The sequence below is a fragment of the Nematolebias whitei genome, chromosome 5 (genome assembly GCF_014905685.2).
Source record: "Nematolebias whitei isolate Nwh7 chromosome 5, NemWhi1, whole genome shotgun sequence".
Taxonomy (NCBI): domain Eukaryota; kingdom Metazoa; phylum Chordata; class Actinopteri; order Cyprinodontiformes; family Rivulidae; genus Nematolebias; species Nematolebias whitei.
Genome location: NC_056502.1, coordinates 24,712,866 through 24,732,049, shown reverse-complemented (window position 1 = coordinate 24,732,049; position 19,184 = coordinate 24,712,866). Strand labels below are relative to the sequence as shown.

General features: G+C 42.7%; 2 protein-coding genes across 2 annotated transcripts in view; both read left to right on the top strand.

Annotated features, from left to right (window-relative positions):
• arid1aa (AT rich interactive domain 1Aa (SWI-like)) overlaps positions 1 to 14,154 on the top strand; it is a 23,510-nt gene extending 9,356 nt beyond the window's left edge. The window contains exons 6-20 of the mRNA XM_037676388.1: positions 2,255 to 2,344; positions 2,429 to 2,599; positions 3,725 to 4,034; positions 4,126 to 4,271; positions 4,345 to 4,430; positions 4,851 to 5,060; positions 5,142 to 5,346; positions 5,500 to 5,635; positions 5,711 to 5,874; positions 5,960 to 6,113; positions 8,452 to 8,577; positions 9,580 to 9,673; positions 9,866 to 10,706; positions 10,830 to 10,960; positions 11,058 to 14,154. Of these exons, the coding sequence (XP_037532316.1) occupies positions 2,255 to 2,344; positions 2,429 to 2,599; positions 3,725 to 4,034; positions 4,126 to 4,271; positions 4,345 to 4,430; positions 4,851 to 5,060; positions 5,142 to 5,346; positions 5,500 to 5,635; positions 5,711 to 5,874; positions 5,960 to 6,113; positions 8,452 to 8,577; positions 9,580 to 9,673; positions 9,866 to 10,706; positions 10,830 to 10,960; positions 11,058 to 12,929 (4,736 nt within the window). The 3' untranslated portion in view covers positions 12,930 to 14,154. The remainder of the gene's footprint in view (positions 1 to 2,254; positions 2,345 to 2,428; positions 2,600 to 3,724; positions 4,035 to 4,125; positions 4,272 to 4,344; positions 4,431 to 4,850; positions 5,061 to 5,141; positions 5,347 to 5,499; positions 5,636 to 5,710; positions 5,875 to 5,959; positions 6,114 to 8,451; positions 8,578 to 9,579; positions 9,674 to 9,865; positions 10,707 to 10,829; positions 10,961 to 11,057) is intronic.
• A 1,453-nt stretch (positions 14,155 to 15,607) lies between these two features.
• pigv (phosphatidylinositol glycan anchor biosynthesis, class V) lies at positions 15,608 to 17,525 on the top strand. The gene is made up of 3 exons (XM_037677050.1): positions 15,608 to 15,676; positions 15,881 to 17,047; positions 17,136 to 17,525. The coding sequence occupies exons 1-3, from the start codon at positions 15,608 to 15,610 to the stop codon at positions 17,421 to 17,423; spliced, it is 1,524 nt and encodes a 507-aa protein (XP_037532978.1). The 3' UTR covers positions 17,424 to 17,525.
• Positions 17,526 to 19,184: the final 1,659 nt, after the last annotated feature.

Below are 19,184 nucleotides of genomic sequence, written 5' to 3'. Positions count from 1 at the left end.
TATTGCTTAAAATGCAATAACATGTTGAACCTCCATTTCAGTTTCAAGTCTGTGCTATAGCAAAACTCTTGCTTTTTTTCTAAAATGCAAAAACAGAAGAGAAATGATAAGTTTGAATTGAAGGTGGAGATGATCTTCTGGAAGCCTCTATCTTCCACCACGGACAGCGGCTGCATGTCTGTGAGGATCATATTTAAAATGAACTCAGCTGCTCACACAACCAAACATCCTGGAGCCCTTTGTACGAAGCTGTCTCTGACTCTGCCATTCACTGAAAAGAAGTAGAATAAAACGATTATTTGTTTGTTCATTGTTATGCCTTAATAAATATGTTTTAAGTGTATTTCATCGGATATTATAAAATGATTTAATATTGTTAAGGGATCTACACTTTCTGATGATCTGCTGCAATCAAAGTAACATTAATTTTTATGGAATGGAAAACTGAATGGAATCTTTATGTTAGAAACTGATTAAGATAATGTAAAAGTTTGAGTATGTACATTGAGTTCTGCAGACTTAACTTGCAATTGTAAATTGTAAAAATACATTGCTGTGTTTTATTGACTGTATTATTATTTAGTGTTGATTGTTTAGCTATAAACAAATATGTCAGTAGTAATAAATGCAGGTTAATCCCAGTTTTCAATCAAACAGCGGTAGCAAGAAGAAAAAAAACCCTCCTAACACGTGTAAATACATTTACACTTGAAGTATACACCTTGAATATCTCTTAAGTCAGGATTGAAGTACAGCAATAAATAAATGTCAGTCTGCTGCTGGGCTTTTATCGTTAACAAACTTGAATTAAGTCCTGCATAGTTTGTTTTTTTCCTCACACAACTTGCAGATAACACTGCCAGGTAGCCACTATGGTTAGTCAGTAGATGTAACATTAGCAAAAATAAGCCTAATTTTAAATCTATAACATGACAGATTATCACACATTTATGTTGACGTGTTTTGCAAAGAGAACATAAACGATACCTGTTGCAGCTGCGGACGAGTTCGATTCAAACAGCGAGTGTTTTCAGACGCTGCAACATCGATGACGTGCTGTTGTGGTTACTCCAGTTCTGCGCTGCAGTGGCTGCATTTCACTGTGTTGGCTTCTCTGTTTAGCCTAAAATGTTCCCAAACTTTTGACAGTTTTTGTTGTTTTCAGGGCTCTTCTTCTAAGCAGTCTCCGTTTCCCTCCATAGCTACAAACGTAGCACATACGCGCCAGGCGTTAGCGGTAGCGTTGTGCAACACAAAAACCTTCCGGCTGGACCACCGTGCGTTTAACGAAGCTTCGAGGCAGATAAATTTGCCTCGAGGATTTTTTGTAATCGAGGTACTCATGATTCGAGGAATCGTTTCAACACTATACTCGAGTATTTTCTTCTTTTCCAGATGTTTTATTGTTCCTATTTATTCATTTATAAAAGCAGAAAGAGCTCATTGACTAAAAAACTCCATGAACCATTAAGATGATGAACTTAGCAGTAGGAAAAGAATCGGTGACTCTTTTAGCAGCTGCGTTGTTTTTGTAGAAATCTTTGGTCTTTAGTTTTTGTTAAGAGTGTCACTGTTCAAGTGAAAGATGTGTTCTTGTTACACAGAAGTATCAACCTGCTGTACTGGACTTAGACATCCTGCGATCTTGATTGTACTTTGACGTTTGTGTTCATTTGACATTATCTAAGAAAATGTAAATCTGTGATGATTGAGCTAATGGATCAGATGGAGTGGGAGCTGCTAAATAGAGGACAGACAATACATCTTTATTTCAGAGAATTGGACAAAGATATTTGTAACAACATACAAGCAACAAACACAGAAAAGATTTTCAACATACAATTTCACAAAGTCTGAAGTTTTTTTTCAAGCTTCGTCATCTAAAGTCTGAGTTAATGGGTTTATTGTTAATCGTTCTGAAAGCCTTTCTGATCTAATTTGCACCTTTCAGAAGCGATATAGAAACATCATGTCTGCATTAGACTTTTAATGAGAACAGACTTTTGTTGCATGGACAGGAAACTTGTAAAAGGTAGTAAAAAAATAAACTGACTAGTTGTATTCACAGATTTGTAAGTCTTTACAGACGGAGCAAGTATGGATGAAATAAACTTAAATGAGCGAAAATGGTCTGAATCAAATGTAAACACACTTTCTGGGGTAAAAGTTTTTAATCCGTTTGCCCTAATCCTGGAAGCGGCTCATTGTACCATGCCTAAGCTCAACCTAACTGAACTCAATTGTTATCATTTAGGGACCCAGATGCCTCCCAGGCCCTCGAGTGTGCACTCAGATGGTAACCTGCACCCTGGGATGAGCCAGTCTCCTATGGCAGCGGACAGAGGTATGCTGTTCAGGCTCAGAAGACTGTGTCAAAGGGTTTTAAAAGTTTAATCAGTCTCTTACACTTTGTTTATGTTTATTTCAGGGTTCATGCAGAGAAACCCTCAGATGCCCTCTTATGGCTCCCCCCAGTCTGCCTCTGCGCTGTCGCCTCGCCAGTCCTCCGGTGGACAAATGCATCCTGGGATGGCCCCATATCCGCAGAACAGCTCGATGGGTGGCTACGGGCAGCAGGGAGGACAGTACGGTCCTCAAGGTACCTTAAAATTTACTCTCTGACTTAGACTATAATAGAAAATATAAAATCCTTTTAAAATAGCTGCTAGAGGTGGATTTTTCTTTAAAAGCTCAAATAGTTAATTTAATGAAAATTCCACATAATTTATGCTCTGGCAATGAAATCACCTCATGGAAATTAGCTATTAGACAAACCTATGGAATACATTTTCCTGCCTCCATAGGAACACGGACATCGCTGGTCCCTCCCTCTGACTGCTGCAGCTATTTATAGCTGTGTAGCAGAGAGGAGTCAGCTGATGTAGCACTGCCTCCTGCCAGCAGAGCACAAACTGCCACAAAGGCTTGTTGCTCGCCTGCACAGTCCTCTGCTGGCAGACTGAAACAAGAAGTGGCTTATTTCACACCATAAACTCTGATAGAATACCTAAAACAAGTTTGTATAAGCTTTGAGTGTTCACTTAGTCTTCAATTTCTGGGTTGTTGGCTACAGATTTGAGAGAATATATATTTATGGTAACATATATGCCTTTCTTGTATTACACAAAAAAGCAACAACAAAATTACAGAACAAAACTACTAGTTTAGTTTGGAAGTTTATTAGTCCATTTTCAAAGCTTGCCAGAAATAATTGCACTATAATTTAGAAAAAAAAAAATTTAACTTAAAAATGCTACAACAAAAATAATTTAACTTTTTAAAAGTTAATTTACACAACATGCGTTAATTTACACAACATGCGTTAAAGCGTCTATCTTAATATGTGGAGTAAAACTTACAGAATGATCAAGACGATTTAAAAAAAGTGAATTCAGTTTAAGGAACTCTAGGGAACTTTTTGAACAGTATTGAATATATTGCAGTTGATTTGGTGTTTTGGTTAGAAAGTTTATTTTTATTTATTTATTTATTTATTGTAAAGACTTTTTTTCTTGCTTTTTTATTTATAAATTGTGGGTAATGAGTGAAATAAATTACCCGAATAATAGAAATGTCTGTTTCTTGCAGGCTTTAGTGTTGCAGCTAATAATTCACCTTAACTACAGTTTATATTACAGTATTAATGTATTTTCTTTCTTGTCATGACTATTCTCAATTTGCAGCTAATATTTGTTGTGTTTGTTTGCCGTGGTATAATCTGTAGGTTATCCCCGCCAACCTGCGTATGGCAATATGCCCAACGCCAACTACCCTGGACCCGGGATGGGCTCCATGAACCCCATGGCAGGACAGGGTGGAGGTCCGCCATATGCTGGTATGCCTCCAGGAAGGATCCCTCCAAATCAATTGGGGGCACGTCCTTACGGCCCCAATATGGGCCCCAGCATGGGGCCAAACATGCCTCCAAACATGGGCAACATGCCACCCCAGGTAGGCTCAGGAATGTGCCCCCCTCCGGTAATGAACAGAAAGCCCCAGGATCCAACGGCCATGCAGCATCCTTCGACCAACAGGTCTGATCACACAAGGATGAATTTACTGCACATTCCTACAGCAGGTGTAACAGCTGTTTTAACCAAATCTTCTTCTTTTTCCTTTTCCCAGGATGTCTGGTTACCCCAACATGTCTCAAGGCATGATGGGTTCTGGTCCACCGTATGGCCCACCAATGAACAACATGCCTGGAATGATGAACACTCCAGGCGGGTCACCTTATCCTATGGGACCAAACATGGCCAATAACACAAGTGGTAAGTTTTATCCTTCTAGCTGTTTTTAAACAGGAGAACTTCCCTGCTCATTCCAGTCCCTTTCCTCATGTAGGTATGGTCTCTAGTCCAGAGATGAACAATAAGATGAATAACAAGGTGGACGGCAGTGGAACGCCCAAACCAGAACCCAAATCCAAGGTACAAAGTCACAAAATTTACCAAGAATATTTGCAGAACATCTGTTGAATTTTTAACGGGGCAACTGTGGCTGAGTGGTTAGAGCAGTCGTCCTCCAATGCAAGAGTGGGGGGTTCGAATCCACCGGCAGTCACATGCTGAAGTGTCCCTGGGCAAGACACTGAACCCCTCATTGCCTCTAATGTGTGTCCCATCAGTGTATGAATGTGATAAATCTCCGATTTGTCTCTTTAGAATGATTTGTTCAATTAGCTTTGTAGAGATCCAGTAGAGTGCTGTATGAATGGGTAAATGAGGCACAGATTGTAGTGTAAAGTGCTTTGAATATCTTGATCAGATAGAAAGGCACTTTATAAGTACAGTCAATTTAACATTTAACGTTCTTACATTTAAATTTTTTTCCCTCTCATCACGTAACAGAAGTCCAACTCTTCTACGACTACAAGCGAAAAGATAACACGCCTGTACGAGCTGGGACCAGAGCCAGAAAGGAAGATTTGGGTTGACCGTTATTTGTCTTTTATTGAGGAGAAAGCTATGGGCATGACCAACCTGCCTGCTGTGGGACGCAAACCACTTGACCTGTTCCGACTGTACATGTCGGTTAAAGATATCGGAGGAATGGCACAGGTTAATAGAAGCCATAACGTCTTCCAAATCACATGAGTTTACCAGGCCTTTTAATTCTCTGGCTCTTTGTGTGTCTAATAGGTCAATAAGAACAAGAAATGGCGTGATCTGGCCACCTCCTTGAATGTGGGCATGTCCAGCAGTGCTGCCAGCTCTTTGAAGAAGCAGTACATCCAGTGTCTCTATGCCTTTGAGTGTAAAATAGAACGTGGCGAAGACCCTCCCCCTGAGATCTTTACAGACAACAAAAAGAACCAAGCTGCCAAGGTGCAGCCCCCCTCTCCAGGTTAGACACTCTTGATCTGTTCTAATAAATCGAGTGCTTCACTGACTCACATCTGTGCACTTCAGAACCAGCTCAGCTTTGATCTAATTAGAGTCTTGTACCGTGTCCGTCTGCTCCTCTTGTTTCAAATTGAAGCGTCCCTCTGCTCCACAGCTGGGTCGGGTTCTCTGCAGGGTCCGCAGACACCCCAGTCCACCAGCAGTTCCATGGCTGAGGGGGGAGACCTGAAACCACCTACGCCGGCCTCCACCCCTCATACTCAAATGCCCCCCATGCCACCCGGCTCCAGGTAACTATCAGGATTTACAAACGGGTCTTACCAATGATTAGTGGGATTTATTTCTCTTTCTTTCCCCACTCCTAGGAGCAGCGTCAACCTGCAGGATCCCTTCTCTGATGGCAGCGACCCCACATTTTCCAGGAAGACCCCCAACTCCAGCTACCAGCCTAGCATGAACACACCGGACATGCCAGGTCGCATGGCCCCCTACGAACCCAACAAGGACCCCTTTAGTAACATGCGAAAAGGTGAGAGCCCTGAATGGACTCATTAATTTCTACATTTGGAGTACAAGGTCAGTTCTGAATGTTCTGTGACTGAATGTGTTGCCAGTTGGGGAGCAGTTTCTACCTGCTAGCCAGGGCCCTAACAGTGTAGTGAGCGACCAGCAGCAGCCTCCATTCAACAGGGGGCCACCTGGGGCCATGGGCGCAATGCCAATGGGGCCCCGACAGCAGTATCCATATGGACCAGGCTATGACAGAAGGTAAGATTTAATAAACACGACAGTTTAAAGAATATCAGTGTCGATGAAAACATTCTTGTGGTCAAAATGATACAATTTAAGGCAGAAAATACCCTAAAATGTTGTCTGTTTTAAAGTATTAATAGTAATAGTAAAGTATTTCAGCTCTTTAGAGCAGATTTTAAAGCGATGGGGGAAATTTCTATTGTCCAATCTTCTTTACTGTGTTGTGTTTATGAAAGGATAACATTTATTTTAAGCTATGGAATTATTTTTTTTTTTTGTTGACCGACAGTTCTAGTACTGATTTATTAAAAATGCATAAAACAGAAATGGGAAATAAGAAACAAATTACCGGTAGTTAGGCTAATAATTATATGTATTAAAAACATATTTTAGATCTAGTTTGGTTAGTTATATTGCTTACATACTTTAAAATGTCTTCATTATTTTCCAAGGCAGGAGTGAGTTTCTCTGTTTTTGATTACAATGTGTTCAGACATGTTATACAGTCCCCTCCAAACATATTGGAACAGAAAGGCAAAATCTTTTGTATTTGTTGTTTGCTGAAGACATTTATGTTTAAGATCAAAAGATGAGCATGAGACAAGAGTTTAGGATTTCAGCTTTTATTTCCTGGTATTTACATTTAGATGCGTTCAGCTCAGGACATACCACCATTTGTATTTGACCACAGCATTAAGTGAGCAAAAGTAAAGGAACAAATAATCTTAGAGTGAATAATATTTAATATTTGGTGGCATAATTCTCACTTGCAGTAACTGCCTCAAGCCTGCGACCCGTCAACATCACCCAACTGTTGCAGTCTTCATTTGTGATGCTATTCCAGGCTTTTACTGCAGCTTCTTTCAGTTCTTGTTTGTTTCAGGGGGTTCCTCCCTTCAGGAGGTGAAATGCATTCTCTTTTGGGTAAAGGTCAGGTGATTGACTTGGCCAGTCTAAAACCTTCCACTTTTTTCCCCTGATGAAGTCTTTTGTTTTGTTGGCAGTGTGCTTTGGGTCATTGTCCTGCTGCATGATAAACCTCCCAGTTAGTTTAGATGCGTTTCTCTTTTAATTGGCCGACAAAATGTTTCTGTACACACTGCTACCATCATCAGTTACGTCATCAATAAATATTAATGAGTCTGTTCCAGAAGCAGCCATGCATGCCCAAGCCATGACATGCTTTACAGATGAGCTTGTGTGCTTCGGATCATAAGCAGTTCCTTTCTTTCTCTACACTTTGACGTTCTATCACTTCGGTAGAGATTGATCTTGGTCTCATCAGTCCATAAGATTGTGGTCCAGAACTTTTGCGGCTCACCTCTGTACTTCTTCCAATCTGGCCTTCCGATTCTCAGCGCTGATGAGTGGTTTGCATTTTGTGGTTTGGCCTCTATATTTCTGCTCCGAGTCGTCTTCGAACAGTGGATCGTGATACCTTCACCCCTGCACTGTGGAGGTCGTTGGTGATGTCACTTACTGACGTTTTAGGGTTTTTCTTCACATCGCTCACATTATTTCTGTCTACTACTGTTGTTTTCCTTGGACGACCTTTTTGACATCTGTTGTTCAGCACGCCACTAGTTTCTTTCTTTTTCAGGACATTCCTAGCCGTTGTGCTTGCTATGCCCAATCGACCGACGGCTCTGATCGATTTTCCTTCTTTTCTCAGCTTCAAAATATCTTCCTTTTCTTCCATAGACAACTCTGTGGTCTTCATGCTGGTTTGTCCTCTTTAACAAGAAATGAAGTCTTCAAAGGTTTAAACCCAGGCTAAAAACTTAGACTGGTCATGCAGACTATGTAATGTTCAATGAGCAATCAAAATAAAACACAACACCTGGTCAACAAGAAACATCTGTCAGTCACATGTGCCAATAGTTTTGATCACTTGAAAAAAGGGTGGATTCAAACAAAGGGTGATATGTCTTGAGTTGTTTAACACGTGTGCCGGTAAATACCAGGAAATAAAAGCTGAAATTCTGAACTCTTGTCTCATTCTCCTCTTTTGATCTTAAACCTAAAGGTCTTCAGCTAACAACAAATACAAAGGAATTTGCTCTGCTGCTTCAATACTTTTGGAGGGGAATGTATAGTGAGCAAATTATAAGGCAGATGACTTTATTCTGACTTAAAATAATCACTATTTTAATGTACATGTCAATATTTTGCCATCAAACTGGAGCTTTAAACGCTCTTCAATAAAGTTGATGAACAGCTTTAATTCCAAGCTAAGTATCATAAGAAAAATATTTTGTATTTGCTTTCCTGTTGCTGCTGTTACTGAGCAGAATTTTTGTGCAGAAAAATATGGAAAGAGGAGAAAAAACTGTGACTCGTCTTCTTTTCCTAGACAGGAGCAAGGGATGGGCCCAGAGAGTAACATAGGATCTGGTACCCCTCAGCCAAACCCCATGATGCCCGCCAACACCGACGCGGGGATGTATTCTCCAAATCGTTTTCCACCACAGCAGCCACGGTCAGTCCTCTAAACCCTGAGTGGACAGTTTGTCCATCTTTAAACCTTCTGATCATTGTAACGTAATCAACGAGAAACAAAGAAGGAAAGTCAAAAGTTTTCACGGTTCGTCTCACCAAGTTTAACAATATATTTAGGCTGGAAATATTTTAGTTTATTGTACCTAAAAGTGGCCATGTCTTCAACGTCTTATTTTGTTAGTTGTATATTTTTTTTGGTAAAACTTAAGTCCAAATAGTTTTTGTTACATCGACATATTTTTGGTTTAGTTTAGTCTTATTTGAATGTGTTTGAAGACGTGTCGCACCGACTAAAAAGTACTTCCTATTTGACAAGAATAACCTTGTAGCACGGTGGCTCAGTTGGTAGAGCTTTTGCCTCCCAGCAAGAAGGTCGACAGTTTAAATCCCGGCCCCGGGGCCTTTCTGGGTGGAGTTTGCGTGTTCTCTCTGTGCATGCGTGGGTTTTCTCCAGGTGCTCCGGTTTCCTCCCACAGCCCAAAACATGCATGTTAGGCTGATTGGTAACTCTAAAATTGTCCCTAGGTGTGAGTGAGAGTGTGAATAGTTGTTTGTCTCTATGTGTCCCTGTGATGGACTGGAGACCTGTCTAGGGTGTCCCCTGCCTCTCGCACAGTGACTGCTGGCCACGGCACCAGTGACCCCCATGACTTGAAAAGGAAGAAGCAGATAAAGATAATGGATGGATGAACTTGGGTTACCTTAAGAGTTGCCTTGTTCTATAACCGCTAATCAGTGCAGTAAACGGAAAAATAAATATTTCTGGTTCACATTAGCTATTTATAATATACAGTAATAAACATTTAAGAATACTGGTACTACCAAGACCACTTGGATAGAAAAATAAATAGTGATTTGTTTAAACCATCAAACAGAAATTTTTAAGTGTGTTGCTCATCAAACCCACACAGGGTGTGTACTACTGAGGACTTAACTGCAGGTTATTTCCATGGTGAAACTAACAAGGGCAACATATTTGCAGGCATGATTCCTATGGTAATCATCAATACCCTGGACAGGGAACGCCACCTACTGGTTCTTACCCCAATCAGCAGCCAGGAATGTACCCTCAACAGGTAATGATCCAGCTGCACTACATCAATAACTAACTGTTCTCAGTATGCTGAAATTAAATAAATTTGAATGTTTTATTTTTTGTACAGTGAGACTTAAAGGTTTGATTTTTGAATGGCAGCTGGCACCACAATGTTTTCTGTACAGTATTTTTAATCTGTGTGTAATAAAATAGTTGTGATGTCTTTCTGTAGAGTTACAAGCGTCCTGTGGAAGGAGGGTACCCTCCATCAAAACGTCATGAAGCGGAGTACAGTGGTTCTTTCCCTGGGGGGCAACAAGCTCCGCAGCAACAGCAGCAAGGAGGCACCTCTGCACCACCTTCAGGGCAGCAGGAGCAGTACAATCAGTACAGCGGCACAGGCCCATACCCTGGTCCTGACCGCCGTCCGCCTGGACCCGGCAATCAATTCCCATTTCCCTTTGGACGTGAGCGAATGCAAGGAGCATCCGGGCCCAATGCGCAGCCAAACATGCCCCCTCAGATAATGCAGTCAGTCCCTGAGGGTCCTCAGGGAGGCATGTGGCAGGGACCTCGAGATATGAACTATCAAAACTACCCTAACCGACAAGGTGGACCTAGTGGTCCGCCACAGGGACCAGTATACCCTGGAATTAATCGCTCAGAGGATATGATGTCATCAGAACCGCGCATAAATCACGACAGCCAGTGGGCGGGACAGATGGGCCCTCGGCAGCCCCCCTACGGTCCCACTGGGCCTGGACAACCTATGCCTCGTCCTGTACAGTCCAACTACCAGCCCCCTCAGGGGGTGCAAAACCACATTCCACAGGTGTCCAGCCCAGCCTCCATACCCCGCCCCTTGGAAAGCCGAACATCACCCAGTAAATCTCCCTACATGCACGGAGTAATTAAGATGCAAAAGGCCGGACCCCCGGTGCCTGCATCCCATGTAGTACCCCCTCCAGTGCAGTCGCCTTTAATAAGGCGAGACATGCCTTTCCCCCCTGGCTCTGTAGAGGCTTCACTTCCTGTCCTCAAGCCACGACGAAGACTCACCATGAAAGAAATCGGTACGACCTTAGATGTTGATTGCAGGCACAATCCACCCACATCAGACTCGAGTTATATTGGTTTTATTTACAACTTATTGCAACAAAAGTACCTAATATTATTTTTTTGGTCTTATTTTATAGGAACCCCAGAGGCCTGGAGAGTTATGATGTCATTAAAGTCTGGTTTATTGGCTGAAAGTACATGGGCCTTAGACACCATCAACATTCTCCTACATGATGACAACAGTATTGCCACTTTTGATCTTAACACGGTGAGACTTAAAATAATTTTTTATGGGGGTTTATAGCAAATACAAAGACTTATGTGTTTATCCTGCCTTATATTTTCCTTATTTGTGTTTTCTGTAGTTGCCTGGTCTGCTAGAGTTGGTGGTTGAGTATTTCAGACGTTGCCTCATAGAAATCTTCGGCATCCTGCGGGAGTATGAAGTTGGAGATCCTGGCCAGAGGACCCTGCTTGATCCAGATGCCTTAAAACAAAACTTGGACAACATGGAAGAAGATGAACCACTATTTGAGGATATGGAACAAGAGGAAGCAGATGATGAAGATGAGGAGGTAGTGGAGCATTCAACTGTAGTAAAGGAGGAGGGTGATGAAGAGCAGTGCTCCCGTGGCCAGGATCAGAAGAAGGAAGACGACGAGAGAAAAAGCAAAAGTTCTTCATCTGAACAGACGAGCTTGTTACAACTGTTGCCTGCCCACGAGAGACCCAAGCAGGCCAGCAAATTTGACAAGTTTCCCCTAAAGGTGGTACGAAAGAAGGACCCGTCTGTGGCTGCCCAGTCTAGTAATTATGGTAAAGTTCAAGAGTTTGACAGTGGACTGCTTCACTGGAGTGCTGGAGGTGGAGACTCAACAGAACACATTCAGACTCTATTTGAGCCACGCAAAGACTTCTTGGAACCGCGAGAACGAATATCTGTGCCCACAGCTTTATTAAAGCGACGACTCCTAGAAGAAGACATACGGGAACATTGTTTTCCTGCAGAGGAAGAGAAGAAGAAGCATGAAGATGAAGAAGAAAGGCAAAAGCAGGCATCTTTAGCAGAAAAATCAACAGACTCTGAGAAGGCCGGCTCCGTAGTTAGCGGTGATGAGGAGAGGCAATCAGATTCAGATGCAAAGCCAGCTGAAAACGGTTTTAAAAGTCACCAGGAGAATAACCGACCGATTCTTTCTTCTGGAAGTATTTTAGCTCAACAGGCGCAGCAGTCTGGCACCATCCTGGAGGATGAGCCTCACAGTAAAGATGAAGGGCCCCTCGTTACACTGGCAAGCTGGCAGGATTCATTAGCACGTCGCTGTGTTTGCGTCTCAAATATTATCCGCAGCCTCTCGTTCGTACCAGGCAACGACCATGAGATGTCCAAACACCCTGGGCTACTGCTGATGCTCGGACGTCTGATCCTCCTTCACCACTGGCACCCCGAGCGCAAACAGGCCCCACTCACCTACGAGAAAGACGAGGAGTCCGATGAAGGTGTGGGCCAAAAGGACGAATGGTGGTGGGACTGCTTGGAGCTGCTGAGAGAGAACACGCTGGTCACATTGGCAAATATTTCAGGCCAACTGGACCTCTCCATCTACCCTGAGAGCATCTGCTTACCCCTGTTGGATGGTCTTCTCCACTGGTCTGTCTGTCCTTCAGCAGAGGCCCAAGACCCTTTCCCCACTCTGGGACCCCATAGTGCTTTGTCACCTCAGAGACTGGTCTTGGAAACGCTAAGCAAGCTAAGCATCCAGGATAACAATGTGGACCTCATCTTGGCCACTCCGCCCTTCATTCGGTTGGAGAAGCTCTATGGGAACCTGGTGCGACTAATCGGAGACAGGAAGGTCGCAGTCTGCAGGGAGATGGCCGTAGTTTTACTGGCCAATCTGGCCCAGGGGGACACTATGGCAGCCCGATCAATTGCCATGCAGAAGGGCAGCGTGGGCAATTTGCTGGGTTTCCTGGAGGACAGTCTGGCTGCCACCCAGCTTCAACAAAGCCAGAGCTCTCTGCTGCACCTACAGGGGATGCCCTTTGAGCCCACAAGCCCCGACATGATGCGGCGAGCCGCCCGGGCTCTGCTCGCTTTAGCTAAGGTGGAGGAGAACCACTCAGAGTTCACACTACACGAGTCTCGACTCCTCGACCTTTCAGTGTCTCCGCTAATGAACTCGCTGGTTTCTCATGTTATCTGTGATGTACTCTTTTTGATCGGCCAATCATGACAGCTGTAGGGAGCTGTAGCTCCACGTATTGGGGAGGGGGTTTGTCCCCAACCCACTTCCTCCCTGGCGAATCTGGCTTCTGTGTGGCACAAAAAGTTCAAGTGACTGGCTTTAATTTATGAAAATCCTTCCGAGTACATTCTGTGAGCCCTCGATAGGCCAACCTTCCTCGGGGAGGGCCGTCACAGAGCTGTAGTGGGGAAAATGCCGACAGACACTACACGCAATGTGAATGCCAACTGGATTACGGAGCAGAGCACCGTAGTGGCGAGACTGTTCTGCACTTGGGGAGGGGGAGGGGGGAGTACTTTTTAATAAAGATAAATAAATGAATAAATAAATAGCTGAAAAACAAAAACTGTAACCAAAGTTGCTGTCTCGTTTACAGTGAGTTTGGGAGACACGGTGTGCCCTAGCTCTCCCCTGAAGGGGCACAGTGAGTCTGTAACAGGTGAAGCAGACTGACGAGCGACCTGCTGGTTTTAGTTGCTGTTGATGGATCCTCACCAGTCAGCCCGACGGTAAACCATGCGGTCGATAAACACCTTCACCGGGGAGGCCTGTGCAGTGTGCAGTAGATTGTAGGACATTTTCTGTACCGTACTGCTCTTGAAGTGTAAGCATTCTGTAAAACATTTCTCACAGAAGCTGACGACGCAGCTCTAGAGTTTTAAGGTCATTTTAGTTTGGTGTTAAACAGAAGAATGGCTTTTTTCCCCAAAGTATCGAGAACCTACAACACCCTTACCTCCTCTTATCCCTTGATTGTATGAATACCCTTATGAAAAGAAATCACCTCTTAGGACTGGTTTTCAACTTCAGATACAGCTTTGCTGTGTTGTATATATATAATGTTGTACATTATACTTCCTTTCTCTGTCCGTCTCTGTCTGTGTCACTATTCTCACACTTGTTATTGGTGCGGGATGGAGGCAGACACGTTAAGTTTGTTCTTGACCTCCAGTCCTAGCTGATTATAGACCCACTCCTCTGGTCTCCACAGCTCTGTAGTACAGCAGACACGGCCTAAACTTGTAATATTCTGGTACAATGAGAATAAACTAGATGAAGTACACATTTGACAAATTTTCTCCAATCATGGATTCTGCATATTTGTATTTCAGACTATGTAGCTAAGGCATCATGTAAATTCCTCCCTTTCCCCTTTTTTTGGCTCAAGGAATATCATTTATTCAGTATGAAATCTTTATACTATATGTTCCACGTGGTAAGAATAAATGTACATCAAATCTTCCTAAGCTGTTTGATGATTTTATTCTTTTAAGAATGTTTAGCTCTTCTTGGATAAACGGAGACATTACACAATTTTGTTTTAAAGAATGTTTTTCATTTTTGTCAAGTATTCATTGCTTATATTCTCTATTTGGCGTTTAAGTCAAATGCTCACACAGATGTTAGACAGATTTTAGTATTGTCAGTCTGGTGTAAAACAGTTGTGAAACCTTCATGTGAGTTTGCGTGTTGTAGCGACCCCTGAGGAAGGAAGCAGCCAGAAGAAGAAAAAGATCAAATAAAAATATGTGCTAGGACTAAAATTCACCAGAAATTAGTAATGGTGCGGCTGTGGTGTAGAGGTAGGGCAGCCGACTTGGGACCAGAAAGTCACAGGTCCAAATCCCTGCCATGCTCACATGTAGTGTCCTAGAGCAAGATACCCAATTCCTAACTGCACCCCTGGGCACCCGCCTCGCCACTTGGGTGTATCATGTGTGATGGGTTAAATGCAGAGCACAAATATTGTATAGAAACATACAAAGATGACAACACAGCACTTCTTTTTCTTCTTTTTCTTCTAAGCAAACAGGAAAAATTAAAAAACAGAATTCACCACAATTATCTTAAGCAACTCCTCTTCTGGAGATTGCATTGTTTACAAAGTTCCACAACAAAGTTCACTAAATCTGCATCACTGGCGAGTTGCAGCGTTTAAGCAAGTATAAACTTGACTATTTTAATCGCCCATATTTTTATGAAAATTATTTTTTTGCAATCACTGCCTACGGGCTTTTATTTTGAAGGTAGTTGCTCACAGGAAGTCGATTTCAACAGCGTCAAACATGCTTGAGACGAATGTCCTCAGCATTTGGATAAATCTCCACTATTACTGTTTAAAGCAATAAAATTCTAAAAATATTTTGGGAAAACATCCGAGCCCATGAGCTTTTATTTTTGAAGTCGGAGTAATTTGCGGAAGTAATGGGCGTATTTCAGCAAGCGTAATAAACCTGCTGCTTTAAAGCGATTATTCTCAGTTACAACAGTTGAGTAAGACGCCCATTTTTCTTGATGTTTAAACTAATAAAACGGTCAAATAAAAAACCTTGGGCAGCTTTTTAAGGAAACCCCCGTGAACCACTGAACCTTTATTTTGAAGTTGCAATTGCTTACCGGAAGTGAAGGCGTCCTGCAGAATGAGGATGTGAGGACAAAGATTGTAGGTGAGCGTTAAATATGCAGCGAATGGACGGACGTTTCCGTGGATAAAGAGCTTTCTACCAACATTGGGATAAACATTTAAAACTTATGAAAGCCCCAATAGCCTAAAATTGTTCAGTTATGTGTAGAGGACAATCCAAAGCTAAGTGGCTCGTCGTAGCAGCGGCAGTGCGCATGGCTGCTGCAGCTGGTTTTTCCACGTTGTTTTGTCCGTCTCGTCAATGACCATGGATGTCAGAGGAGTTCTGGAGTTTGCCACGGTCACTAGGGGTATCTCCTTGTTTTTACAGGTACGTTTAAGGGCTGTTGTAATTTACATGGTTTACAACGTCCGAGCAGGTCATATTTGACCCAAATATGTCACCGTATGCTAAAATGTGTATATATATATATATATATATATATATATATATATATATATATGTATATATATATTAAAGTGTAAGCATTTCTTCAGTGTATTTGAGGTCATAATGTGGATTATTATCCTTCAGGCTGTCCTGAACGCTGCCATCCCTGATCATGAAGCTGATGCCTTCAGGCCCCCTCGGACAGAGGAGCCCTTGTACTTGGACTCTGTGGTGGAGTGGCTGTTCGGTGGCCTCTCACACTGGGATGCAGAGCATTTCCTCTTCATCGCAGAGAGAGGATATCTCTACGAGCACAACTTTGCATTTTTCCCCCTCTTTCCCGTCATCCTGCGGGGGCTGGCGGAGACGCTGCTGTGGCCCCTCAGCGGCTGGCTGAGCATGCGGGGGCGGCTGCTGCTCGCCGTGTCTCTGGGTAACAGTGCTCTCTTCCTGCTAAGTGTGGTCGCCCTGTACGCCCTCAGCAGAACAGTCCTGCAGGACAGAGGTCTCGCTCTGCTCTCCAGCCTTCTGTACTGCATCACACCCGCCAATGTTTTTATGACGGCCGGCTACTCGGAGAGTCTGTTCGCTGCGCTCACGTTTGGCGGTCTGTTCCTCCTGGAGAAAGGCTTCACCTTCAGAGCCTGCTTGGCCCTCAGCATCGCCGCCGCAGCACGCTCCAACGGACTTGTTAACATGGGGTTTCTTCTTTATCTCCCCTCGCTGCACGCCATTTCACAGATTCGCGTTTATCGTGCAACAAGAAAAGGCTGCAGTAAAGTCCTGCACTACATCTGGGTCCTCGTCCGCCTCCTGCTCACCTCCTTCTTAGGGACAACAGTTATCGCCCTCCCCTTCTGTGCGTTTCAGTACTACGGCTACAGGACGTTCTGCACCCCGTCCACCTCCCTGGAGCAGGTTCATCCTGCTCTTCTGTCTCTGGCTGAGCGGAGGGGTTACCGTGTCCCAAATGAAAACGGTCCCCCTCCCCTGTGGTGCATGAGACCCCTTCCTTTGCTTTATTCACACATTCAGGACGTGTACTGGGACGTGGGCTTCCTCCGCTACTTTGAGCTGAAACAGATACCCAACTTTATTCTGGCTTTGCCTATGGCTACGCTCGGCATTGTGGCCATTTATGCATATTTTCAAGCCAATCCCGAACTCTGCTTAAGACTCGGACTTTGGGACACGGGTGCAAAAACGGGACTGGACAAACCCACACCGGGCTTCTTCAATCCCAAAGTCTTTGTGTATGTCGTGCATTCAGCAGTGCTCCTTGTGTTTGGGACGCTGTGCATGCACGTACAGGTAAGAAAATCAAATTGTTGCCATATTGTGGATTGTCTTAATTAATTTTGAACTGATGGATATTTATTTTTTTTATCTACTTTTCCAGGTTTTAACCAGATTTATGGCCTCCTCGTCTCCTGTGCCCTTCTGGATAAGTGCTCACCTGCTCCTTCTGAACGAGCCTCTTCTTCATCGAAGGAAAACTCCGAATCCCAACGTGCATTTACAGACTAATGTCAAAAACAGTTGCAAGCACAGTCCCCGTAACCCCATCATTGCACTGCTGCCACAATTTAAAGTCTGTTCTCCAACCACTCAGTGCATTCTGGGATACTTCCTCTCATACTGGCTGCTGGGCCTCGCACTTCACTGTAATTTCTTGCCATGGACTTGACTTTTTACTCTTCGGATTATTTTATTTACGTGTAGAACTGGGATAAAATGTTTTTTCCAGAACAATTATTAAAAGTTGCTGAGTTTTGATACAACCTTGCCTGCAGAAATCATGTTAATAATTTTTAACTGCAGTAACAATAAACTGAATTAGTCATAAAATAAATACTATAGGTACATTTTTGAAGGGTTTATTTCATCATTGGCCAAAAATAAACCTATTGTTTACACTTTCACTTTTCTTTTGCCCAGTTCTACACAGAATCTTGCAACAAAAATTGTTTAACATGGATTTATTCCCAAAATGTGCAAGTTTGATTTGCACATCTTGGTCAAACGTGATGTAATTGAGAACGAACTCGAAGGCTGTTGCATGGACTGAAAACATTGACTTGTATAAGCTTTAAAATCTGAATGACTCGGTTTAGTTATTTGCGCTGCATGTTTAAAGAAATCATACAAAGCCTTTGATCCTTCAATAAGAATGACAAATAAAATACTTTTAAGGAATATTTTTGTGAGACACAGTACAAACAAAACCTCAGGAATTAAACTGGACCCCACTGTGTCCCAGCACACTAACAAGGGAAGGGAAACACTACTTTATTTAAATTCAGAATCGGAATACTTCATCAATCCCAGGAGGAAACCGACTTCGTTACAGTCGCTCCATGCAAAGATAAAAATGTAAACATGCAAAGAAAATCAAAGTATACATGCATTTCAAGGTTTCTTTATTGTCATTCACATCACATGTACAGTATGTGGTGGAACGAAACGACACAGTGTCCCAGTTACATCCAACAAAATTATAAAATGTAAAAGAAAAACAGTATTAAGATCTAAGATATGAACTAAATTAAACGTTAACTAAAAATACGCTAAGCACTAATAGTACAAAAACATTACGCCGAACAGCAGCACGAACGTGAATCTGTGTGAGCAGAGGAGTATGAATGAACAGCAGCATGAAATAAATCAGCAACATGATGTGATTTTTCACAGTGATTATTCTGGTTAGAGATTCATGAGTCTTAACAGCTTCAGGGTAGAAGCTGTTCCTCAGTCTAGTAGTTCTACACTTAATGCTCCTCAACCTCCTGCTTGAGGGGAGCGGGGCAAAAAGTGTGTGCTGGATGAGTGGGGTCCTTCATGATACAGGTGGTCCTCTTCCTGCATCTAGAGGTGTAGATGTCTGATGGTGGGGAGGCGGACTCCAACAGACTTCTGTGCAGCCTTCACCACTCTCTACAAAGCTTTTTTTTCTGCAGCTGTGCAGCCTCCATGCCACACGTTGATACTGCAGCACAGGATGCTGCTGGATGCTTGCATACATAATTGCATAGTCTAAGTCTTAAACCTTGAAAACATTTTTTTTTCTGTCTCATTCAAGGATATTCGTGGGTAAGGCCCCCTTACCAATCGTTTTGGATATTTTACTTGATGATTAAATAAGGGACTCAAAGTTTGATAGATAAACAATTTATTTAAACGAAAAACTCAGTTTCACACAGTTCAGCTAGTTTAGTAATTTTTATTCTAAGGGTAGCAATGGTACTTTTTAATAATTTGGCACAGATTGTCTTTAAAAGTAAGCATTTTTTTTTATAACACTTAGATATTTTGACTCCAGGCAGGTTTGTCTGGAGCACTGAGGCATTAACTAACAATAACATTTACAATCACGAAACTTCAGTTTCATTTTTTGCACGTTTTTATTCACTACACCTTGTAATATTGTGGAATACTAAACTTTTTTTTT

What these genes read in the sequence shown, in the direction of transcription:
- pigv (XM_037677050.1), top strand. Translation starts at nt 15,608, where the DNA reads ATGACCATGGATGTCAGAGGAGTTCTGGAGTTTGCCACGGTCACTAGG. An exon ending in GTATCTCCTTGTTTTTACAG is followed by an intron (nt 15,677 to 15,880) that starts GTACGTTTAAGG and finishes ATTATCCTTCAG; the next exon opens with GCTGTCCTGAACGCTGCCAT. An exon ending in CGCTGTGCATGCACGTACAG is followed by an intron (nt 17,048 to 17,135) that starts GTAAGAAAATCA and finishes CTACTTTTCCAG; the next exon opens with GTTTTAACCAGATTTATGGC.